Source organism: Salmo salar, chromosome 17 (genome assembly GCF_965601325.2).
Source record: "Salmo salar chromosome 17, fSalSal1, whole genome shotgun sequence".
NCBI classification, from domain to species: domain Eukaryota; kingdom Metazoa; phylum Chordata; class Actinopteri; order Salmoniformes; family Salmonidae; genus Salmo; species Salmo salar.
Window position 1 is genome coordinate 4,442,081 of NC_138307.1, and position 26,814 is coordinate 4,468,894.

Below are 26,814 nucleotides of genomic sequence, written 5' to 3' on the forward strand. Positions count from 1 at the left end.
AGCTACCCTCTCATGTACTGTAAGCAATGGGAATCTGCCTGGGCTGGACCATAGAGGCATTTCTCAGGCAGCAGAGTATTTTGGGCCAGGCTGTGTGTTATTAAAGCCAGTGTGGCTGTATTTAGGCAGCCTGATTGTAGGGCTGTTTTGTGCCGGGCTGGGTGGGTTCCCTCCACGAGGCAGCAAGAACATATGACTTTGAATGCGTCCCAAATGGCACCATATTCCCAATGTAGTGCACTACGTTTGACCAGGGTCCTTTTACATAGGGAATAGGGTGCCATTTGGGATGTAACTTTAAGCCTCAAACCACTGTTTGATGTGTGCTGTGGTAATGGGCTGAGGGAGCCGCTGTATACAGGAGCGCACACACTCACTCACGCAACACTGTATGCAACTGTATGATATATTGTTGTCTAATAATATATATAATTGACCTAGGCAAGTCTGTTAAAAGAACAAATTATTATTTACAATGACAGCCTACCCCAGCCAATTGTACTCCACCCTATGGGACTCACAATCATGGCCGGATGTGATACAGCCTGGATTCGAACCAGAGACTGTAGTGACGCCTCTTGCACTGAGATGCAGTGCCTTAGACCACTGCGCCACTTGGGAGCCCTAATGCATGTACTACTCTCCTTCCTCTATCCCCCCACTTATTCCCCTTTTTGTCTTTGGTTTATTTGGTTCTTCTCGGGAAAATAGCCTGTGGAAATGCTCCCGGGCCTGAGTTTATAGTGTGTGCGTTATCTGTGGAACCCTTATCTATTGGCATCATGTGTGTGTGTGTGTGTGTGTGTGTGTGTGTGCGTGTGCGTGTGCCCGCGCGCTTGTGTGTTTTACGAGTGTGCGCGTACCCCTCTATGATCAACGATCCAACGGAGGTGGAGCCGAGGCGTTGACTGTAATGCGATAGCTGCTCTGTTCAAAAGTGCTATTACACACACTCTCACTCACTCACATACGCATGCCCCTGGAGCGCATAGACACTCCGCTATAGACAAAAACACTAGATGAGCGGTGCCAGAGATGGAATGAATTCTCCTTCGGAAGATAGTGTATTCATGTGTGTCACAGTTCTCATGATTTGCGCTCCATTCTTGCCCGAAATACGAAGACGTCTTGTCGGTTGATAGCTCAGGCAGCTGCGTCTCAGTGGTCGTAAGTGACCGGAGTCCTGAATCCCTGTGAGCAGAGAGAGAGAAGGGGAGAAAGGCAAGCGCTTCAATCGTATTTGGAGGTAGACTAAGAGCCGCTTATCAGACCCTGTAGGAAATAGCCCGGAGGTTCCATATCAGTGGACATGCTCTGTATGGAACTGGGGAATCAAGAGGAATTTATTTCATCCACTTTGCTCGACGAGGCTCAATAACTCAAGTCATGACGAGAAGATGAAAGTTATAAAGTGCGTCTTTCAAGTAGCCTATATGCCTACTTCGGAGGGAAAGCTGTTCACCGCTGTCTTTAGCCTATTTTTATTCAATTAAGTGCACTTGGAACAAACATTATTCGTTGCTTGTTTTAGTAAAATAGGCTACGTGGAGTAATAGCATTTGTCCCTGCATTTTCTGCAAAAAAAGGGTGTGGATTTTCTTGATGGACAACTAATTTGATCCCGGGAGGTAACATTTAAAAACAACAAGACATTGAACATTGCCAAAATGGATATGCTATCATCGCTGATTGGATTTTTACTTGCAATTTGTCTAACACTGGGAGTCTGTGGAGACCAAGGTAAGTTTACGGTCAGTTGTTGGTCAGTTCTCAGGAACGCATGGGCTGTCAAGAAACGTGTCCGAATGTACCAGACCCTACACTTTGTGGGTGATTTAATTTCCGAATTTGCTTTAAACTATGAAAAAAAAAAACTGAAACCTCATAGTTTTTTTAATTAGGCCTGCGTCTTGGAGACTGACAGGTAGCTTGTTTTTCTCTGCGTTGGAGAAAGTCGTTTGGTTTCAAAGCGCGATCTCCATCTGTTTCAAATCAGGAATTTCAACACACAGGCGGTGAATGGCATCAGATATACATTGTCTGATAACCAGTAGGCTATCATGTGTGGTGTAGTCGCACTGACCTTTCCCACAAAATGTTCTCTCAACCTTGAAAGATGAAGCCGTTCCCATTCGTAATCCCAGTTTGTCCAGAACAATATTGCTATTCTACCTTTTTCGTATGCCAAGAGTAATTACACAATATTTCACCCATGAAAAATGACTGGGTGATAAATGTATTTGATACTCAAAAGCTAATCTATTATGCCAAAAAAAATAGGAGGTAATTACCATTTAATAGAAGTTGCCATAGCATGGGGGTACATCTTAAAAAGTTCCACTGCCGTTCAGGTTAGTCAGGTTTTGTAATTTTATGATCACAGGAAGAAGAATTAAAAGGAATAACCCTACATACATTAGTCTATAATAGCCCAATGACTCTGCCCTGAAGGGTGATCATTCCAGAATAATTATAGAGTAAAAAAAAAACGGACATACTTTATCTCTGTTGTTGTGTGTCTTGGTTGAGTTCATGAATGAATGATAAACTCTAAACGCGTCTGTAGGCATAACATATATCCAAAAGAATGCGCCTCGAAGTGGTATTTTGCTATTAGTGGATAATGACAAGAATATTAGTTAGACTAACCATCATCATCATCATCATTAACATCAACAAGAACACCAACAGCAACTCGCTCATTATCTCAAGAGCCTAGTTTTGCAATCATGGTGATGGTTTGTGCCTCAGTCGCGCTTGTGCCTCGGAAACTCGAGGCGGCGCCACACAATCAGTTAGTTCTCCACTCGCCCTGCAACATTAAAACCAGATTACACATTTGGACAAAAAGGCCACCTTCCATTCCATTCAGGGAATCGTGTTGATTTTTACGCTAGCTAGCTTGCTTCTTAAGTCGCAGTAGTTGTATCCATAATTAATGCACAAGAGTTGTTTTTTTTTGGTTGTAGTTTTGGAATCTCTCTGATATAGATCTCTCCTGAGCTATAAAACACGGTCTGGTTTCTCACTCCCGTTCTGCTCTGTGCCCTACTCAGCGTCTCCTCCCTGGCTGGTTTACAGGGCTAGTCCTATGGTTGTTCCTTAGAATGTGTGTGAATGGGTTGGTACCTGCCTTAGAGAGATTCAATATGGCCTGTTCGCAGTGCTGGCTGCCTGTGTGCCCGTTGATCAAAGACAGATGTGGGCCCTTGGCAGCTCTCCCCCAACTTGCTCAGATACCTCAGCCTGCCAAATCACTCACTGTTCCAGCCTTCTCCTCTCCTCCTCAAAACAGCACATCTTGTACATACACACAGCAGCATGAGAGAGAGAGAAAGGAGATTTGGGAAAGACAGGAGGTTGTGAGAGGGAGAGTGGCAGAGATGTTGTGCAGAACAAGAGCATGTTTTTCCGGACAAACGCCAGAGAGAGAGGGCGCGAGCTAAACAGAGATGAGAAGGAAGGGTACAGAATTTGACAGGAGGGGCTTGAGTACAAAACAGCAGATAACAGCAGGGTCACAGAGTTATACGGGCAGAGGGCAGGAAGAGGAACTGATGATATTGGGCGTGCGAAAATGAACACTACACCGGGGGTCAGAGAGCAGAAGGGGGACCATGTATCTAACCGTGGAGAGCCTCTATTTTTAAGTCTGTGTCTTTGTCCCTAATAGCACCCTATTCTGTATTTAGTGCACTACTTTTGACCAGAGCCCAATAGGGCTAAAGGAGGGAATAAGCTCTGGTCAGAAGTAATGCACTACAATAAGGAATAGGGTGACATTTGGGATGCACCTAATGTAACCACAACAGTATGACCCATGATTGGGTTAGTGTAATTAAGTCATTCGTAATAATGAACTAGTAATTAACTCATGGATGTGAACATACAGGACTAGAGTGTGTCTTCACTGTCTGTATGTTTCCCGTTCTATCTGTTATAATGCAGATGAATGAAAGCCTGTATTTTCCTCCTCTCTCTCTCTGCTTGCTTCTTTCTCTTTCTCTCCCTCGTTCGCTTCTTTCTCTCCCTCTCCCTCCCCCCCTCCTTCTCACTCTCTCTCCCCCAGCATCTTGTTTCATCTGCCCCAGACTCCTATAACACATCAGCAGTGGAGGAACAAGCTCAGGACTGTAGTTATTAGCATTCAAGAGCTGAAAACCAAAAGGGCTGTGGTTCAATACCTTGTCCAGGAGAGAAGGGCTGGGGGGAGGAGGAGGGGGACACGCCAACCCCCTGGAACGAGGCGACTAGGGTGAAATTAAAAACAAGGCCACCATAAATAATACACCTATCGGCTAGCTGGTGGCCCCTCGGTCTGCTGCTTAGTGTGCACACACTCACACACACTGCACGCACAGGTCATTTATCTGGACAGCAGTATTTTAGCAAAGCAAAACCCAGCGAAACACAACCATCTGCTTGTGGTCAATTGATCCATTGATTCATTGATTGCTGTACCCACCCCAATGCATTTAGTTGATTAGCCAAATCCACTTAGCCTCTTATGAAGAGACATGCATGGGTGTTCTAACTCAGGAGAGAGAGGAAGCTTTCGTCTAAAAGGGGGGATACCTAGTCAGTTGTACAACTGAATGCATTCAACTGAAATGTGTCTTCCGCATTTAACCCAACCGCTCTGAATCAGTGGGTACCAAACCTGTGTTGTTCATATTGGAACTGCAGTCTAAACATGTACACTTGAGTGGCTATGTTATAACTACCATTTCTGCTGCATATTCATTTAGGATTGTTAAATGTTTTCTTAATCCTTAATATAATAGTAATATCAATTATAATATGTCATTTAGCAGATGTATTTATCCAGAGCGACTTAGTTTCTGCATACAATTTTGTATGGGTGGCCCCAAAGGGACTGAAATCCATGATACCAACGTTGTTCGTGTGATGCTCTACTAACTGAGCCATACAGGACACTTTAATATTATCTAAAGGTGGTAAAGAACTTTGAAAGTCAAAAATCTCTCTTTTCCCTCCCTCCCTCCCTCCCTCCCTCCCTCCCTCCCTCCCTCCCTCCCTCCCTCCCTCCCTCCTCCCTCCCTCCCTCCCTCTGTCCAGTCTTGTGTGGAGTGGTTAGATTAAAAACAGTCGTGGAGACAGCCCCTGTGTAGGGATGAATGGATGAACGAATAGTGCCTCTCCTCCTCCTCTCTCTGTCCCCCTGATTCACTCCCTCGAAGCGATAGCACTTTTTAATTAAGGTTGGGGAGAGAGAAAGAGGGAGAGAAAGAGAGAAAAAGAGCGAATGATGGCAAGATTTATAATGGCCCTTCTACACATTTGCAGCTTATCACAAAGTGTGACGCCACAGTGCGTGGATAATACCGCTAATAGAAATTGGTGCATATACACACACACACACACACACACACACACACACAGATATGCAGTCATATGCAGATACTGTGTATATATAGACGGAGACTTGTACAGTAGATTTGAGGACGTTAATGCACAAATTTTGCTTGCAGCCAAGTTCACGCACACACACACTCACACAGATGCACACACACGCCATTATCTGTAGACCCACACTTGCCCTCACCTCTTATTGCTACATATATGTTATATACTATATGTCAACATTGTTCATGTATGCTGGGGTCTCTATGGCATGTCTGTGCAGTGTTGTGTGTGTGTGTGTGTGTGTGTGTGTGGAGAATAGATGGAGTCCTGAGCCATCACAGACACAATAATTCATGAGGCTACCTCTCTACCTCATCCTCCCTCCTTATCACACAAACACACATGTACCTATAAGACATAGTGCCCCGAAAAACACACTGTATATTCATAAAAACACAAACATACACGTTCTCCACCCTAACAGAGGACCGAAACAAAGACGTACCCAGTCTATCACATACACCCCCCCCCCCCCCACACACACCTCTCCCCTGCATGTACTGTATATCCTACTGACAGCCCGTCAGCTCCTCCAGGGTCAGTCCCCACAGGGATGGTCATGTCTTAATGAGCCTCGTCAGGCTTTCTCTCTCTCTCTCTCTCTCCCTCCTCCTCACACTGTCTTTCTTCCTCCCCTTCAATCACCTCCCTCCCTTCTCTGGCTTAATCCTTATCCGTCTCACAACCTTCCTCTGCCGCTCTCCATTCCTTCTACCGCTCTCTTTCTCAATCCCTCTTATCTCCCACTTTTTTGTCCCTCTCCCTCCATATCGCTCCCTCTTCTCCCTCACCCCCCTCATCATCCTCATCCCCTTCATTTATCCCTCTTTACCTGCCTTTCTCCCTGCTGGCATCCCTCTCTCCACCCCCCGTCCCCGTCGCCCTCCTCCTTAGCGGCACATGAATGGTCTGCTCAGCTCAGGGAGCAGAAAAGTGCAGAGGCAGCAGGATTCTCCCAAATGGCTTAATCTTCCCTTGGTGGTACTACTGACAGCCCCGCACACCTTTTGGAGAATACAATAGGAGACATGCGTCCTAAATGGCACCCTATTCCCTATATCCCCCATACTCAACTGGCAGACCACGGACCGGAACCAGAACGGGGTCAATACGGACTGCGGGTCCAGGAAAAAATACAAAATAAATAAATATATTTACACAGAGTATCAGTCAAAAGTTTGGACACACCTACTCATTCAAGAGTTTTTCTTTATTTTTAGTATTTTCTACATTGTCAAAAATAATAGTGAAGACATTAAAACTTTTAAATGACACATATGGAATCATGTTGGAACCCAAAAAGTTTTTAACAAATCTAAATATATTTTATATTTGAGATTCTTCAAATCAGCCACCCTTTGCCTTGATGACAGGTTTGCACACACTTGGCATTCTCTCAGCCAGCTTCACCTGGAATGCTTTTCCAACAGTCTTGAAGGAGTTCCCACATATGCTGAGCACTTGCTGGCTCCTTTTCCTTCACTCTGCAGTCCAACTCATCCCAAACCATCTCAATTGGGTTGAGGTTGGGTGATTGTGGGGGCCAGGTCATCTGATGCAGCACTCCGTCACTCTCCTTCTTGGTCAAATAGCCCTTACACAGCCTGGAGGTGTGTTGGGTCATTGTCCTGTTGAAAAACGAATGATAGTCCCACTAAGCGCAAACCAGACTGGATGGCGTATCGCTACAGAATGCTGTTGTAGCCATGCTGGTTAAGTGTGCCTTGAATTCTCAATAAATCACAGACAGTGTCACCAGCGAAGCACCCCTACAACGTCACACCTCCTCCATGCTTCACGGTGGGAACCACACATGCAGAGATCATCCGTTCACATACTTTGTGTCTCACAAAGACACGGCGGTTGGTACCAAAAATCTCCAATTTGGACTCATCAGACCAAAGGACAGATTTACACCGGTCTAATGTCCATTGCTCGAAGCAAGTCTAGTCTTATTATTGGTGTCCTATAGTAGTGGTTTCTTTGCAGCAATTTGACCATGAAGGCTTGATTCATGCAGTCTCCTCTGAACTGTTGATGTTGAGATGTCTGTTACTTGAACTCTGTGAAGCATTTATTTGGGCTCCAATCTGAGGTGCAGTTAACTCTAATGAACTTATCCTCTGCAGCTGCAGCAGAGGTAACTCTGGGTCTTCCATTCCTGTGGCGGTCCTCATGAGAGCCAGTTTCATCATAGGCGCTTGATGGTTTTTGCGACTGCACTTGAAGACACTTTCAAAGTTCTGGAACTTTTCCGCATTGACTGACCTTCATGTCTTAAAGTAATGATGTACTGTCATTTCTCTTTGCTTATTTGAGCTGTTCTTGCCATAGTATGGACTTGGTCTTTTACCAAATAGGGCTGTCTTCTGTATACCACCCCTACCTTGTCACAACACAACTGATTGGCTGAAACGCGTTAAGAAGGAAAGAAATGACTACCTCATGAAGCTGGTTGAGAGAATGCCAAGAATGTGCAAAGCTGTCTTTAAGGCAAAGGGTGGCTACTTTGAAGAATCTCAAATCTCAAATATATTTTGATTTGTTTAACACTTTTTTGGTTACTACATGATTCCATATGTGTTATTTCATAATTCTGATGTCTTCACTATTAATCTACAATGTAGAAAGGTTGTGATTTGACCCCTGGTATCATATAAAAACACATAAGACATGGAAGAATGTGTGGAATTGCAGGAAATTAGCTGTAAAACATTTTTTTTTAAACTCTGTCCCATGCAAAATGTGTATACTTTTAGTAAATGAACTTAAAAACTGCAACATTTTCTCTGCCAACAAGAGGTGCGTGAACACTTTGGGGTCGCATGGGTTGCGAGGTTAGGGGTTGTTCTTATGCTAATAAATTACATTATCCATCCGGACCTTTGTCACCAAGGAAATGTGTGTGACTGGACCTTCTCAAATAGTACTTGAGTACCCCTGCCCTCTGTAGTGTACTACTTTTGATCAGAACCCTATGGGATTCCCTATGGGCTCTGGTCAAAAGTAGTGCACTAAATCGGGAGAAGGGTGCCATTTAAGATGCAGAAATGGAGGTGGGGAGAGAAGAACACGCCATATGCAGACTTTATAGTCCTGCTTGTCTGAATCCTCCAGGGGAAATGGAGAGACTCTTTCCTTTTGGGTGTCTTCTTATTTAGCTTTGGCTGCAGTATTGAGTGATTGGTGTTTTTGAGTGATAGGCTGGACTGGCATGTGGGTGGATTGTGTGTGTGTGTGTGTGTGTGTGTGTGTGTGTGTGTGTGTGTGTGTGTGTGTGTGTGTGTGTGTGTGTGTGTGTGTGTGTATGTATGTACGTGTGTATACATAAGTGTGTGTGAGTTTCTATCCAAGTAAGGACGGTAGGGTTTTGCTATTATATCCAAATGTCATCAAATCCTAAGTATGCCTTATAAAACACAATAGTCTTGAAAATGTCAACACTTGAATAGTCTATTATATTTCAACCCTCCAATCTTTTTCCCTGCTTTCTCTGATGATGTGCTCACATAGCTCGGAACAGGTGAAGCAGATGAAACGGAGTATTGAGTCATCGCCATTTTCATTGACATATCCTCATATTCATTGGGCTTCCGAGTGGCGCAGCGGTCTAAGGCACTGCATCTCAGTGCTTGAGGTGTCACTACAGACACCCTGGTTCAAATCCAGGCTAGATCACAACCGGCCGTGATTGGGAGTCCCATAGGGCGGGGCACAATAGGCCCAGGATCGTCAGTGTTACTTGCCCAGTTAAAGAAAGGTTAAATAAAAAAATGCATAAAACATTCACACTCAGTCTTCCTTTTCAGATGGTCAGGCTGTGTTCCGATTCTCTACCCTTCTCCCGATGTGTACACTTGTGCACTCCCCCTCATGGATTTAAAAGGAATGAACTGGTGTAGGGATAATGGTGGAAACTCCCTCCAGCTATGCTTGCACCAAATGCATGAGGGAGAGTAAACGAGTGCACACTTCGGGAGAAGGGTAAAGAATCGGAACGCAGCCTCTGTCAGCACGGAAAGAGTTAACCACCCCTAGCATCGTTGTCATGGTGAACATTGTGGAGAGACATTTTTGTCTTCCTAATCCAGCCTTCCATTTAGAATAATAATGACCAGAAAATCATATACTGCAGTAAAATGACTGATGAGAGGCCTCACTGTATTGTCTGCCGATGTGTTAGTGTGTGTGCTTTGCGTGTTTGTGTGAGATAGGGAACGGCGAGTGAGGCGTGGGCGTACGGCTAAAATGAAGGCTTTGTTACTCCGGCTTCTCATCACAGAATCGGGGTGAACCCTTGTACCCCTAGACAGGTGGTCTGCTGTCACTTCCTGTCTGGGCCAGCCGAGCGATGCTATTGGCAGGCTATTGCTCCTGGGAGAGAGCCGATAGGATCAGGGAATGTGTTCTAATGTTTGCAGATTGCCTTGCCAGAGCAACAATTACATTTAAAGAATGCTCCCGGAGGAGAGATAAGATCCACGGTGTGGTGTTAGTTTGTCTGCATGGCAGAGGGATGTGTGCGTGGTTGTCTATTTTGTTGCTATAGTAGAATTAGTGTGAACACTATCTATCTCTGACACAGATATTATTACAAATCATGTGTCACTATATCACAAATTACATCACTATGGAATAAGAAGACAAATTCGCGAATCGATAACTTATCGCTTTGTAGATGTTTTGAGTCTGTGTATCAACCATCTCTCTCTCTCTCCCCCCCCCCTCTCTCTCTTTCTCTCTTTCTCTCTCTTCCCCTCTCTCAGGTGAGGTGTGTGGGGACACCCTGGATGCCAGCGACCCAGGGTACATCACGTCCCCAGGCTACCCTCTGGAGTACCCGCCCCACCAGAATTGCCAGTGGGTCATCACGGCCCCGGAGCCCTCCCAGCGCATCGTCCTCAACTTCAACCCCCACTTTGAACTGGAGAGACTGGACTGCAGGTGAGAGAGAGGAGGGGGGGATTGGGGGGGGAGGGAGAGAGGGAGGCCTCTTGGATATGCTTAGACTAGAAAAATGGTAGAGGGATGAGGAGAAGGAGCGAGGGAGGGAGATTGACCAGGGATCGTTTTAACTTCAGATCTGCCTTCAACTGGTTATCCATATGTAACAGTGTCCTTAGTTAGCCATAGTTATCATTTTGGCCATGACAGTAAGTGAGAAAGGCATGGTGGATGAAAGAATGGAGAGAATGTTTGAAAGAAAGACAGGGATGGTGTTGTGAAGTTTACAGGAAAACAGACTAGAGAGAGAGTTCAGTGCAGCTATTACAGGCTAGATGGGAACCTGCTCGGTCAGTTTCCTCTTTCAAAGAGATGTATAATATGAATCATATGCCTTTGTATTGTCTCTCTGACCTCATAGCAGTCATCCTGCTCTGGCCTGGCTTCAACCCTTGCCTCCTACTGCTCTCTTAAAGCTGCGCTATGAAGACATTTCTCAGCCATTTCCTGGTTGCAAAAATTCGAATAGTTCGCTGAATTTCAGTTTACGTGACAAAACAAGCAGGTATAGTGTAGAGAATCATTCTACTATGTAAATTGTTGTGAAATATATTTTCCTTAGGCAATATTTTCAGCTGTTTGAAGCTGGTGTACAAAACAAAGTAAAACATGTTCAAACAAAATGTAACAACGGGAAGCATAGAAATGGTGCACATAGAACAGAGAATGTAGTTGTGTTGGCTGCCGTCTTATCGGGCTCTTAACCAACCATGCTATTTTGTTTGTTTTTTTGCGTTGTTCGTAACTTGTTTTGTACGTAATGTTGCTGCTACCATCTCTTATGAGATATGAGCTTCTGGACATCCGAACTGAAAAACATTCTAGGCCACCTTTACTCCACAGCTCTCCCTCGCCCTCCATTTGACAAATCTAACCATAATTCTATCCTCCTGATTCCTGCTTACAAGCAAAAATTAAAGCAGGAAGCACCAGTGACTCGGTCTATAAAAAAGTGGTCAGATGAAGCAGATGCTTAACTACAGCACTGTTTTGCTAGCACAGACTGGAACATGTTCTGGGATTCCTTCGATGGCATTGAGGAGTACACCACATCAGTCACTGGCTTTATCAATAAGTGCATCGAGGACGTCGTCCCCACAGTGACTGTACGTACATACCCCAACCAGAAGCCATGTATTACAGGCAACATTCGCACTGAGCATCAACTGTTCCGGACGACTGTGTGATCACGCTGTCCACAGCCGATGTAAGTAAGACCTTTAAACAGGTCAACATTCCCAAGGCCGCAGGGCCAGACGGAATACCAGGACGTGTACTCCGAGCATGCGATGACCAACTGGCAAGTTTCTTTACTGACATTTTCAACCTCTCCCTGAGTCTGTAATACCAACATGTTTCAAGCAGACCACCATAGTCCCTGTGCCCAAGAACATTAAGGTAACCTGCCTAAATGACTACAGACCCGTAGCTTTGAATGCTTTGAAAGGCTGGTCATGCCTCACATCAACACCATTATCCCAGAAACCCTAGACCCACTCCAATTTGCATACCGCACCAACAGATCCACAGATGATGCAATCTCTATTGCACTCCACACTGCCCTTTCCCACCTGGACAAAAGGAACACCTATGTTAGAATGCTGTTCATTGACTACAGCTCAAAGTTCAACACCATAGTGCCCTCAAAGCTCATCACTAAGCTAAGGATCCTGGGACTAAACACCTCCCTCTGCAACTGGATCGTGGACTTCCTGACGGGCCGTCCCCAGGTGGTAAGGGTAGGTAACAACACATCCTCCACGCTGATCCTCAACACGGGGTTCCCTCAGGGGTGCGTGCTCAGTCCCCTCCTTTACTCCCTGTTCACTCATGACTGCACGGCCAGGCATGACTCCAACACCATCATTAAGTTTGCCAATGACACAACAGTGGTAGACCTGATCACCGACAATGATGAGAAAGCCTATAGGGAGGAGGTCAGAGACCTGACTGTATGGTGCAAGGACAACAACCTCTCCCTCAACTTGATCAAGACAAAGGAGATGATTGTGGACTACAGGAAAATAAGGACCGAGCACGCCCCCATTCTCATCAACGGGGCTGTACTGGAGCAGGTTGAGAGCTTCAATTTCCTTGGCGTCCACATCACCAACAAACTAACATGGTTCAAGCACACCTAGGCAGTCGTGAAGAGGGCACGACAAAGCCTATTCCCCCTCAGGAGACTGAAAACATCCTCAAAAGGTTCCACAGCTGCACTATCGAGAGCATCCTGACTGGTTGCATCACTGCCTAGTATGGCAACTGCTCGGCCTCCGACCGCAAGGCACTACAGAGGGTAGTGCGAATAGCCCAGTACATCACCGGCGCCAAGCTTCCTGCCATCCAGGACCTCTATACAAGGGGGTGTCAGAAGAAGGCCCTAAAAATTGTCAGACACCAGCCACCCTAGTCATAGACTGTTCTCTCTGCTCCCGCACGGCAAGCGGTACCGGAGCGCCAAGTCTAGGTCCAAGAGGCTTCTAAACAGCTTCTACCCCCAAGCCATCAGACTCCTACACCCCCCCACACCCTCTTCTACGCTGCTGCTACTCTCTGTTATTATCTTTGCATTGTCACTTCAATAACTCTAACTACATGTACATATTACCTCAATTACCTCGACACCGGTGCCCCCGCACATTGACATTGACTCTGTACCGGTACCCCCTGTATATAGCCCCACTATTGTTATTTACTGCTGCTCTTTAATTATTTGTTATTCTTATCTCTTACTTTTTGGGGATATTTTCTTAAAACTGCATTGTTGGTTAAGGGCTTGTAAGTAAGCCTTTCACCACTACCTGTTGTATTCGGCGCAAGTGACAAATAACGATTTGATTTGATCTATCGCTTCTTAGACTTGCTTTCAATGAGAAGGAGATCTATAACTCCCATTTCTATGTGGCTCGGGTGGCTGTTGTCCTTGATGATGTCCTTATCTGGTCTTGTGTAACGTAATGCTCTATTAAAATCCCACTAGTCATAGATAGCATGTGCAGTTCTGTGATAGACGGATAAAATGAATGTGCTCACTGTCGATAAGCAGTATTTCAAGTCCTTTTTGGGTACTGTATTGAGGGCTTAGAGAGAGAGAGAGAGAGAGAGCAGGGGTAGAGAGAGAGAGAGCTGTGGAGAGCAGGGTTAGAGAGAGCTGAGAGAGAGCAGGGGTAGAGAGAGAGAGCTGTGGAGAGCAGGGTTGGAGAGAGCTGAGAGAGAGCAGGGGTAGAGAGAGAGAGCTGTGGAGAGCAGGGTTGGAGAGAGCTGAGAGAGAGCAGGGGTAGAGAGAGAGAGCTGTGGAGAGCAGGGTTGGAGAGAGCTGAGAGAGAGCAGGGGTAGAGAGAGAGAGCTGTGGAGAGCAGGGTTGGAGAGAGCTGAGAGAGAGCAGGGGTAGAGAGAGGGAGAAAGAGAAAGTTGAAACGCCTCTTCAGAAATGCTATACTTTTCTTGTGGATTGGTTTTGAATTTGCCTGAGGGGACTGTGTGTGAGCTCAACCTTTGCCCTCTCACACTTCCACTCAGCTGTGTGTGTGTGCACGTGCCCACGCGTGCCCATGCATGTGTGGGTGTGTGTTTCTTTGTACGTGCACATGCTTCTCTGTATGTGTGTGTATGTCCTTATTTCTGCGTGTATACCTGCACATGCACACACATTTGTGAGAGTGTGTGTGATCGGCAGGGAAACACATGGCAACCACTATCCATTCCGCATCCTGTTCCCCATCCTCAGAGAGAAAAGACCATCCTTTACAGCCCCATTAGAAAATAGAGCCACATCAACAATGTTATTTATTCATAGACCAACCTATAACTCCCTTTTCTCACTAATGCTGCTATTGCCTTTTTATGTAGGTTACATCCCAAATTGCATCCTATTCCCTGAATGGTGTTTTGACCAGAGAACACTATACTGTGTAGGGAATAGGGTGCCATTTGGGGGACACACACACACACACACACACACACACACAGATTTAATTTGTTGAAGATGTGTTCCTTGGCCCTCAGGTCCAAAACAGCAACAAAACAAAGTGGAGAAAGCCAAAGTGCAGCCCGACAGGCCGACATGGCCCCTCTCCTCCCACAGAGTGCTTTAGACTGGTTCAAATAGCTTCCAGTTAGTGTTTGTGGTGCAGCTGTGTGTTGTTTCCCCTTTCCTGAGTGATTAGGCATTGCAGTATGTCTGACTGAGGAGACAGGAGGGAGACTTGGACTTTTCCTCTTCTGGTTTGATGTGAGGGAGTGGTAATGCTGGACTGTATTCAGTAGTGCACACCGTAGGAAACCGTAACAATTTTTTGGCAACGGAAAACATTTTGAAACGAAATCAGGAGTTTCTTATTGGACAAGTTCAAGTTTGTCCCTCCTCGTTTCGGCCCGTTTCGGTCTTAGTGAATACACCCCTGGAGGGGCAGGAGACTTTTAAAAAATGTTTTATTTTTATTTCACCTTTATTTAACCAGGTAGGCTACAACTGCGACCTGGCCAAGATAAAGCACAGCAATTCGACACATACAACAACACAGAGTTACACATGGAATAAACAAAACATACAGTCAATAATACAGTAGAACAAAAGAAAACAAAAAGTCTATATACAGGTGTATGCAAATGAGGTAAGGCAATAAATAGGCCATGGTGGCGAAGTAATTACAATATAGCCATTAAACACTGGAATGGTAGATATGCAGAAGATGAGTGTGCAAGTAGAGATACTGGGGTGCAAAGGAGCAAGATAAATAAAATAAATACAGTAAGGGGATGATGTAGGTAGATGGGCTGTTTACAGATGGGCTAGGTACAGGTGCAGTGATCTGTGAGCTGCTCTGACAGCTGGTGCTTAAAGCTAGTGAGGGTATTATTTAAATGTAATCTGAATATACTGTATATATAATGTAAACATTACAAATGGACTGTGTTTATTGTAAATAGGTGATATAGTTGCGAGAGTTGTAAAGGGCTTTAATCTATGGACAATTACAGTTCTATGTAAGCCATGTCTTTTGTATGTCATCACCTCATACACACGCACATGCACACACACACATTATGCCAGTGCCATGGTCTCTCCTGAGAGTAGATTACTCTGAGACCCTGAGCATGTGAACTCAAGTAAAGAGTTCGGTTGGTCCACCTAAGGTCAGCCTTCCTTTATAACCCACAACATACTGATGAATGAATCCCTCTCCCGGCCAACCAGCACTTTCCCTGGGTTCAAAGAGTCAAAGGCTCAGGGAGCTTCAACCGCACAGGCCATCACTGCTGCAGCAATAAAATATCCCGTGTTATGCAGACTTCACATATCTGAGGTGGCACTTTAATTCAGACTTTCATTTCAGGCAGAGTCCGGCAGGGTGCCAAATGGCTTTTTGAGTTGATTGATGTGAGAAAAAAAAAGCAAAAATGGCTGAGGTGAAATATCAAGCCGTTATCTCTAATGCAGTCTGCCATTGGCTGGGACCAGGGCTGAAGGGATGATACCGATATGGGGTGCAGGACCTCATATAACCTCATATAAATATCTTGGAATTTTAATTGACGACAGCCTCTCTTTTAAATTGCATATTCAACAACTAACAATAGAGTTGAAGCTGAAATTGGTATTTTATTTTAGGAATAAGGCCTGTTTTTCTTTTGAAGCCAGAAGGAGGCTAGAATCAGCTACATTTATGCCTTTACTAGACTATGGGGATATTTTATATATGAATGCTTCCGCTCAGTGTTTGAGATCAATTGACACCCTATACCATGGAGCATTGACATTTATTTTAAACTGCAAAACCCTTACGCACCACTGCACTTTATATACCAGAGTTGGCTGGCCTTCTCTAGTCACTCATAGGCTCAGTCACTGGTATACTTTTATTTACAAAGCCATTTTGGGTTTACTAACTTTTTATTTGAGCATTTTTATTGTTCAGAAATGTGGTGGGTCGTCTCTTCGTTCGCTGGACTTTATCCTGCTAACTGTTCCATATGTCCGAACTGAATTTGGTAAAAGGGCTTTTATGTACTCTGCTCCATCGTCTTGGAACGCCTTACAAAATACTTTTAAACTGGAAGAACTTGTCCTGATTGGTGTTTTTAAATCACTGATGAATGATCTTGAGGCTGATTCCCTGACATGTCAATGTTTTTAATTAGCTGTTTTTGATTTTGTTATACTCTTGTGAATTCTATGGTTTTTACTAGATTACTTGTAGTTTTTCATGTTGTTTGTCTGTCATTTTTGTAATGACTTGGTGTTGCCTATCTTGGCCAGGACGCTCTTGAAAAAAGGAGGCGCATCCCACTCTCTACTTAGCGCTGTCCCTCTCCCTCTCCCTCTCTCTCTCTCTCTCCCTCTCCCTCTCCCTCCCTCTCCTCTCCCTCTCCCTCTCCCTCTCCCTCCCCTCCCTCTCTCTCTCTCTCTCTCTCTCTCTCTCTCTCCCTCTCTCTCTCTCTCTCTCTCTCTCTCTCTCTCTCTCTCCCTCTCCCTCTCCCTCTCCCTCTCCCTCTCTCTCTCTCTCTCTCTCTCCCTCCCTCTCCCTCTCTCTCTCTCTCTCTCCCTCCCTCCTCTCCCTCTCTCTCTCTCTCTCTCTCTCTCTCTCTCTCTCTCCTCCCTCTCTCTCTCTCTCTCTCTCTCTCTCTCTCTCTCTCTCTCTCTCTCTCTCTCTCTCTCTCTCTCCTCTCTCTCTCTCTCTCTCTCTCTCTCTCTCTCTCTCTCTCTCTCTCTCTCTCTCTCTCTCTCTCTCTCTCCTCTCTCCTCTCTTCTCTCTCAATTCAATTCAATGGCTTCATTAGCATGGGAAACATATGTTAGCATTGCTAAAGCAAGTAAAGTAGATAATAAACAAAAGTGAAATAAACAATAAAAAGGAACAGTAAACATTACACTCACAGACGTTCAAAAAGAATAAACTCTCTCTCTCTGCCCTGGAAGTGTTTTATTATGTAACAGTATAGCTTCCGTCCCTCTCCTCACCCCTACCTGGGCTCGAACCAGAGACCCTCTGCACACGTAGACAACAGTCACCCTTGAAGCATCGTTACCCATCGCTCCACAAAAACTACTTCAAGGTCTCAGAGCGAGTGACATCTCCGTTTGAAACGCTATTAGCGCGCACCCCACTAACTAGCTAGCCATTTCACATCGGTTACACACAGTGGGATTAAACTAATTGACGTTTACGGCACACCTACACAGTACACACACCATAAAAGCTGACACACACTTTCGCAAAGATCAATTTTCCACCCAACCTTTTTTATTAGGTCATCTTTGTTGGGTTTGGGCCCCAGGGCCCTCATTGGCAACGGAAGGTGACGATTTAGTTGAGCCTGCAGGCATGTTCCTCCGTAGAATTGATCATTCAACTTTTCAAACGGCACCCCGTACTAATGTGCCCCAGGTCGCGTCCCAAATGGCACACTATTCCCTATTTCGTGCACTACTTTTGACCAGGTCCCATAAGGAATGGGGTGCCACTTGGGACGTACCCTTAGTTTCATCACAGGGGAACGTGCCATTGATGCGTAACAATAGAGAGGTTCAACGTGTGCGTGTGATATCATCCTCTGTGTCTGCTGTACCCCCCCGGGGGGAGATGGGAGCCGTTGGAATCAGATCAATGGCTGTTTTCCGCTTATAATGAGGAATTGATGGGCAATAGACGTGGAGACTGTGTGTATGTGTATATGGGGCAGGGGGGGGGGGGCAGATTAATGAGGCCACTGCTTCAGGTCTGATCTGCCCAGATTCACAAGTCATGGTCACTGAGTCATGGTCACATTACGGTCACGTGTACTTGACCACACTAATAGCCAACCAACCGATCACTCCAATTGACCATAGTCTTTATGCTTTCTCATGCTTAGAGAGAGAGAGAGGGAGAAAGACAGACAAAGAGAGGAGGGTAAAAAAACCTATTTTTTAATACCGATGTAAGAAGGTCATACAGGGCATCCCAGCAGTAGATACTCACACCAACCAGACTGGCGGGATCGATGGTGATGCCCCTTTAAAAAGCCTTGGGCTGTAGCCTATAGGCCTATATTGACTCTTTGTGGTTAGCTGTTAGCGGTTTAGCCCCAGTCTCTGCCCCAAATGGCACCCTATTCCCTAAATAGTGCACACCCTATGGGCCCTGGTCAAAATAAGTGCACTACATAACCAATAGGGTGCCTTTTGGGACGCACATCAGCTATCTGTAACTGTAAGCAACGGTTCAGAGATGGCTGCTCTGAGTGCTATTTCAGCTATTTGTTCTAAGGCCAGATTGAAGATGGCAGCCGCGGGAATCTGTTGGGATTTCTCTCCCAGCGTCTACTTAATATTTCAGAGGCACTTATGCCTTATTAGGCGTACATGAGGTGCATGAGGTGGTTCTATGCTAGGCAGACTAAAAAGTCTTCATTTTAGTGTCTGCGTCTGGGCCTCAGTCCTGTTGTTGACCATCAGCACCTGATATAGCTGTGGTTGTTGAGCACTTTAGATTAGGAGGAAATGGTGGTATCAAATATATATTGTCTGGAATGGAAGCAACACACGCACACATTTTTTTTGTATCCCCCTCAAAATAGCATTTTTTTTTTCAATAGAAACTGCACAGTTCAGTTGTGAGTGTAGATTCCACCTGCCATGCCACTATTTGAGGAACAGATATTTGCGTTTTTGTCAAGTGCAACACTCATCCCACAGAGGGGTGGAAGTGAACTAGGCTAGACTCTGGTTGTTGCTCTCAGTGGTGAGATTGACAGTCTGGGGCCAACGGTAAGGAGAAATGGTTTCACCCTCGTTATACCATGGTGTTTTCAGGGTGGTTGCTGTGTCTCCCTCTCCCAGACACACACATGCAAGCGCACACACAAAACACACACGCGCACAGGCAAGGACGCACACACGTGCACTCCCACTCCCAGACGAGGCTATCTGTCTGAGGGGCGGCCTTGGCCTGGCGCCTGTAGGGAATGCACCGAGGTGGAGAAAAGTCCCAGAAAAACAAGGAAGGTGTGAAAGGTAATTAGCAGGGCCAGTGGAGGGGAGGAGAGGAGGATGAGGGGAAAGGAGTAGAGGAGAGAAGGCATGTCTGGACTGGTGCCGAACAACAGCCCTGAAAGACTTCCTGAAGTTTCCACTGCCCACCCCTTGGGTTTCTTCTAGCCTCTATGGAGAGCTGGTGGAAACCATCATGGGTCCCAACAAGCAGGACTCCATAACCCAGAAAGACCCAGTCACATAGTGAGGGAAAAGGGGGAGAGGAAGGAGTCAGGAAATGCACTGTGAACTCTAATAGACAGAGTGGGATGAGGGTGTGTGTGTGTGTGTGAGACTGTTCTCCCGCTCGGCCAGCCTTCATGCATGTATTCATCAGGGCCTGGGGAGACGGAGAGCTCAGGTCAATAATCACATCTGAAAAACACTCAGTCATCGCTTCTAATCCACGACAGGCGAGAGAGCCCACTCCCAAATCAATTAAAACCTAATTAGGCTCTCACTTCCTTCTCAGGCCTTTTATCATTTACGTACACACTGTAGTGTGTGTGTGCGTGTGTGTATTTTACTTAAGCATGTGTCAGTTACAGCCCAAAAACACACATACTTTGTACACACACACACACACACACACACACTCATGGATTGCTAGCTTTCTGAACTTCACCAAGGGATCTCTGGAGTAAACCTATTTTAATAGCCACCGTGATGTAGCATTAGGTAGGAACGTGTGTGAATTTGATCAAGGCCCTCTCATTAGTGAAGTTTGATCCTGGGCCTGTGCAGGCTTTTGTTCCAGCCCAGCACAAACACACTTCGCTCGACTCATCAGCAAAATCATCAAGCCCTTGATGAGTTAAATCAGGAGTGTTAGTGCTGGGCTCGAACAAATATGTGCACACCCGATGAGGTTCCCAGCACCACCGTTGATGGACACTGATCTCTAGAGACTGTCAATCTAAACATTCCTGCTCCCAATGACTGTGTATGGGGCTGTATTATTTGTGTGTGTGTGTGCGCGTGTGTTTGTGTGCGCGTGTGTGTGTGTGTGTGTGGTGTGTGTGTGTGTGTGTGCGTGTGCGTGTGTGGCGGTGTGTGTGTGCGTGTGCGTGTGCGTGTGTGTGCGTGTGCGTGTGTGTGCACACGTGGGTCCAACACAGAACAGTGATCCAGTGCTGTGCTGAAGGCTGCTGAAGGCCTTTCATTGTAGTTAGACGTGAGACTGTTTCAACAGCTCTTGTTTGACGGCTCCGTCACATATCCAAGAGAGGGAGAGTTGGGACGCTTATTCATTATCCGTCCCAGGAAATCCACTGTGGAAAAGCTGAAATGCACCACTTTCATCAATCTGCTTGCTCTGCCCTCATTTAGCCTCAAATTGAAGTGCTTTACCCTTTTCCTTACAGGACAACCATGGCTACAAGTTGATATAAACAGTTGCATTCATGACTTTATTCACTAATGCCAATAAAGATATAAGGTCTGCCAAGCAAAAACCTGATAAAAAAAATGCTGGAAATGAATATCCAACTAGTCAGTGACAACTGTTTGGAGGTTGTGACCGCAACTATGAGCTTATTACAAGTATTATAGACACTATGTCCTGGGATTTCTTATGATCTTCAATGTAGAAGAACACACACGCATGCCCGTCATGCAAGCACACACACTGTACTTTGACCCCTCTCCCAGCTCTCCCAAGTGTCAGCGACTCGTTTCTGTTGAGTTGGCTAATTTTGGAGAGGCAGGTGGGATTTGTCTGAGTCCAAGTTTCACCTCTCTCTGTCTCTGAAATGACAGTTAAGAATTTGGGTTAGTTCAGGGAGGTCAATAGGTCTTAGGTCAAAGGTCATATGGACTAGAGTTCAATCACATTGAGCCCCAAAGCTGTTTTTTCTCTATTCTTCTCTGTCCTTGGTTTTAAGCTTGAATCATCCATTCAACATCCTCCTGAAATCAATACATCCTTCTCAAAGCACCTCTTTTAACATATACATGATGAAATAAATCCATAGGTACGATGTCCATATTAGGACAGCCTTAGTTTGGATTAGACTAGAACAACTCTTCCTGAGACTGAGGCAACTCCTGCTGAGATTGAATCAATTCCCGCTGAGCCTGAGGCTGTCCTAATATGGACACCACACATAAAAGCATTTCAAGGATTTTTCATGAAATTCTCTGTGTCTCATTCTCAGGTATGACTTCATTGAGATCCGTGATGGGGGTTCGGACTCGGCTGAGCTGCTGGGTAAACACTGCAGTAACATCGCCCCTCCAGCCATCATCTCCTCTGGCACTGCCCTGCACATCAAGTTTGTCTCAGACTACGCCCACCAGGGGGCTGGCTTCTCGCTGCGCTACGAGATCTTCAGGACAGGTGAACCAATTCTCAAATGATGTCCGGCGCTTCGTTATTGAGGCGTTTTTATTGGTTGTTATTTAGGGGGGGTGGGGGGGTTCATGATCTTTAAGACAGGTGAGTGAGTTCTTTAATTCTGCCTGGTGAGCTCTTATTTGGGGTGTTTTGATTGGTTGTTGATCATTGGGGGGGGGGGGGGGGGGGCGATGTTATTCGTTGCGTGATTGGGACGTTGATGTTTGACTGGTTACTGATAGGTTGGGATGGAGACATATCTTAAATGGATGCCAAGTTGTTACCTCTGAGCATTCGATTTATTCAATAAAAATGTGCATTCGGAAACCTGTGGACTGCTATTGGTCAACATTGCCCATGAGGTGCTAACATGCCTTTCATCAAACCATGTAAATGTGATCTAAATTCATCCTAATACATTTTGGGGTTGAAACCACAATGGCCAAACTCTCTCCAATGGCTCTGGGTGGCCATTCCCCTAACTAGCTAACTAGCCTTGTGGAACATGGATGGCTGACTGACTTCTTGCTATGGATGCCTTGGGCAGAAGGACCTATGATGACCTTCACCTTAAGGTGGGGGCGTCTACCTCACACATGCACACCTATACACACACTCACTCACCTCGCAACCTCACACTCACCCCGACACTCCCAGACCAATTCACTTCAAGAGAGGCAGGGAGGAAAATAAACACGGTTTAGCCTTTAGCTCTTTTCATCCTGTCTGAAAAGCATCTCAGGAAGGCCTCTTTTAACTGGCCTGGGATCTGCTTCATCTAGAGGGGGAGGAAGGGTGAGAGGGAGATGGTGAGGAGGAGGGGGCAGGATGGGGGAGAGTGATTGAGAGGGGCTACGGGCGGTGAGGAGACGATTATTGGGAGAGGGTAGGGTGAGGCTGAGTTGGGATTTGAGTTTAACGATGGTGCATAAGAGGAAGTGTACTTGACATACAGTACACTCACTGTACTGAGCTATACTGATACACTCTGTATTGAGCTGTGCGTTGCTTGTAAGATCCCATTGAGATTGATTTGTTTGGGTGGGATTCAGGTAGTAGTTTTGTCATTTCGCTCTGTTACCAAGGCCACCAGCACAATGATATGACGATGTGATAGGGCTAATATTATACACACATACACACACTCTGTAACAGAATGGATGGGTATGCTGTTGCTGTGGTTTTAACAAGAGCCTACTATGCATTTGGGGTGCAAAAACAATGGTGTCCGTGTGTGGTATGTGTTCGTGGGTGGTTACAGTGTGCTTGGGCGTTATAGGATTTTGTTTGTCTTAAGTAGGCGTATAGATGTGCGTGCTCAGTGTGTGTGTGTTTCTGTGCGAGAGAGATCGACATGCAGAGCGTATGTTTTTGGAGTGCTCTGCTCTCCCTCTGCATCCTACACCCATCATGGTTGTTTGTTTTAACATGTCAGGCTCGGGGCAAATCGTTCCACAAAACCCAGTAGTTTTATGAGTTCTGGGAGAACATTAGAGTCTGCCTGCCACCCCAGTGAGAGAGCTGTTGTTTATTTACATTGATATTTGTGCATAAGGGACGTGTGTTCTAGTCTTATTTGTGTGCACGTGCAGTGTGTGTGTTTATACATCCGTATGAGTTTTGAAGGAGTGCGTCACTAGTGGAGATATGATCTTAGGTCAATACACAGCTTGGAGGTGTGTCTGTCCGGCTGGCGGTTGTCCTCAGCCAGAGGCTGACCCTTCAGTCCTACTTTTTGCCGCTGATCGGGGTCGTGTTCATTAGGGCACACAATGGAAAACGTTTCAAAAACAGTTTGCAACTGAAACTAAAATCAGTGTTTCTTATTGGGCAAGTCCAGGTAATAGTCCCTCCCTGTTTCAGTCTGTTTCCTTCCATTTGGTGCCAAATGAACACGACCCTGCAGTATATCTCTTTTCCTAGACTGCCATCAGCACCAAAGGTTAATGATGAGGAGCCTGTTGTAGCTTCACTCAGAGAATACACTGTTAAGTTAGCAGAGTGTGTGTGCAGACATGCATATGTGTTCGTGTATACTGTACCCCCCCTTCCTATGTTCAGTGCCAATAATGGATACAGGGATAATAAACAGCAATAAGATATTGGACTTCTCACCCTTAACTGTATTCCCTCATCCCTTTTCCCCTGAGCCCCCATCCCATCCCCCTGGGGGAGCGTGTGCCCCAAAACAACAACCCTTCAACCCCACCCCACCCCCACACCCGCACCCTAACCCCACAGTAGTGGAAGTACACCCACTGCCCTCCCTCCCCCATTATTGTTGTGCCCTACTTTTCTCACGCACACTGGTGTATTAACCCCTCATACCAAACCAGCCCCCCACTCCGCCCCCTGTCATGTGACTGTTACTCTGACGCTGTTACCACGGCTACGGCGGGAAGACTTCCCGCCAAGCGACCTCCACCAGCCTCTTGCGCTAGCGCAGCCAATCGTGATTGATCTTTCTGTGGTTCCCCTTGGGGTCATGGTTGACTCTGTCCCCCCCCTAACTCAGTCTGTAGGGTCACCTTTGGAATCCAGACACACAAACACACACCCCTCAAGTGTATTTCCGTGAAACCCTTGGGTTGACTCTAGCAAGAGTAGGCTGCGAGGCAGAGAGAGAGAAAGATAGAGTGAGAGAAAGAGAGAGTGGGAGAGTGAGAGAAAGATAGTGTTAGAGGTTGAGATGTGCAACAGACGTGCACAAACGTGGAGGTGAACTCTCACAGCATGAGGTGCATGAGGAGAGGGAGAGGAAGACGAAGACAGGGGGAGAGGGCAGAGGGAGAATGAACAGACTACGCATTCCTCCTAGGGATGGGGGGAGGAAGGAATGGAGCGTGGGAGGGAGGGGGGATTCCCTGACAACATGTGCAGAGACTACTCCGTCAGCCACTCGAGCGGAAAGCGCCCGACGCGTTTCTACCCAGCAACTCACCCACTCACCCCTCCACTCCTCCGTCTCTCCCCCCTCCTCAACCCCCTGCCGGCAGGCAGCTCTTGCCAAATGGCTGCTCGTGGTGAAATGTGCAAGCCAGGCGAGTGGCTGCTGTATCAGATGTTTTGTGTGTGTGTGTGTGTGTGTGTGTGTGTGTGAGGGGAAGAGGGGCTTGTTTTTGGAATGTTCATATAGTTGAACTAATAAGGACTAACAAAAGGGAGAGTACTCATGCATACACACCATCTCTCTCACACACGAAACGGGTGGTAACACACACTGGGCGAATGTAGACATGCAATGGTGTGATTGAAGCCCTCTTTCACACGGGCGCGCACACACTTTCATTGATAAACACATACCCTGTCTATCATATACCACAAGACCTGTTCAGAACATAGTATGTGTTTTCATTCAATCACACACACACTGGCACACTTTCACAGTGTCACGCATGTTCTTCTACACACACACACACACACACACACACACACACACACACACACACACACACACACACACACACACACACACACACACACACACACACACACACACACACACATTCCCTATTCAGTGAGGGCCAGTCAATGAGCAGTAGTAGACCTTGCCGGAGTAGTGCTTTGGCAGGCTTTCTCCTCGACTTGTGTGTGTGTGTGTGTGTGTGTGTGTGTGTGTGTGTGTGTTTCCTCTCGCCCTGCGGTGAAAGGCAGCAGTCCCCATCTCCACGAGGTCTATAACAGTGTGGTCGGCATAGTGACTGGCGAAGGCAGGCATCACACTGGCCTTGTCTCTACTCGTTAAACGAGAGGGTCTGACTGACCAATGGAGTCACAGGAGACACAAACACGCGCGCACACACACACACATACATGCACGGATGGACAACACACATGCGCAAGCAAACACGTACGCACGCACTCACACAAAGGCCTTTGGAGACACGTAGAGAGAACATTCAAACACTGCCCCGTGGTGACGGCTGTGGTTGTTGTGAATTAGGGGCAGACCACATGTGGTTGAAGTACGGTCGTACTAGGTCATATCAGATCGAGGGGGAGGGCTTTGCTTTAGGAGTCACCAAGATGGGTATAGTCCTTGTCTGTTTGCTGTTGTTTATCTAGTCTTCCATTCCCTCTTTCCCCTTTATTCCCATTGTATTCCTTTCCAGGCCTCTTCCTCTTTGCTGCTCTTTCTGTATGCCATGCCTCTCAAGAATATATACAGTACACTTCAATGACCTGTCCCTGCGATCCCATTGCTGTTGGTTAGAGCTTGTCGATGTGTGTGACCCATCAATGTTTTAAATAACAAGAGAGCTAGAGGATGGAGAAGAAAAGAGAGAGAGGAACAGAGTGAGAGTGTGAGAGGTGGGAACACAGAGAGTTTGGGGATTGTAAGGTGCAAGTATATATGATCAGTGCTTTGAATAAATGAGAGCGAGAGAGAGAGAGAGAGAGAGAGAGAGAGAGAGAGAATGTGCGTGGCCATAAACACTCAGTAACTCAGGGGGAAGTTTATATGGGAGGCACATCTGTCGAGAGCTCAAGGTGAGCCAGCCCAGGGCGCATAAATCTGCATAGCTAATGAGCTGCCGACACGCCGGGCCGCTTAGCGAGTTTACTCCCGTTTGATTTGGCATGTGTTTTTCTTTTTTTGAAGCAAGGGAGTGAATGCAGAGCTTACTGGGTTGTGGGGGCAAATATGAGGTTTATGGTGAGGCGTGTGTGTCAAAGGTCAAATGGGGGTGCTTATATTTGTCCTGTTTCGCTGCATGTACAAGTGGGTAACCTGTACGTGTGTGAGGTGTGAAATGGAAATGTGTTTTTTTTTGCATATCCCAACTCCCCCTGAGACACCCTCGGCGAGTGGGGTGACGGCCAGGGATCAGCCATTATTGACTGCGACCCTGGACCAATCAGGCTTAAGTGCCTTGCTCAAGGGCAGATCGGCAGATTTTTCACCTTGTCGGCTCGGGGATTTGAACTAGCGACCTTCAGGTTGCAGGCCCAGTGGTCTAACCGCTAGGGTACCTGCCGCCCTGTCTGAGAGCGCGTGCATGCGTGTGTGTAAGTGAACGTGTGTCACCCA

The 26,814-nt window shown here is 46.3% G+C and overlaps 1 protein-coding gene across 2 annotated transcripts in view; it reads left to right on the plus strand.

The window, feature by feature from the left end:
* The first annotated feature begins 950 nt into the window (after positions 1 to 950).
* The window catches only part of nrp2a (neuropilin 2a), a 65,436-nt gene continuing 39,572 nt past the window's right edge, over positions 951 to 26,814 (plus strand). For both annotated transcript variants that reach the window (XM_014151294.3, XM_014151295.3), the window contains exons 1-3: positions 951 to 1,740; positions 10,194 to 10,371; positions 21,604 to 21,785. In XM_014151294.3, the coding sequence (XP_014006769.3) occupies positions 1,668 to 1,740; positions 10,194 to 10,371; positions 21,604 to 21,785 (433 nt within the window). In that variant the 5' untranslated portion in view covers positions 951 to 1,667. The remainder of the gene's footprint in view (positions 1,741 to 10,193; positions 10,372 to 21,603; positions 21,786 to 26,814) is intronic.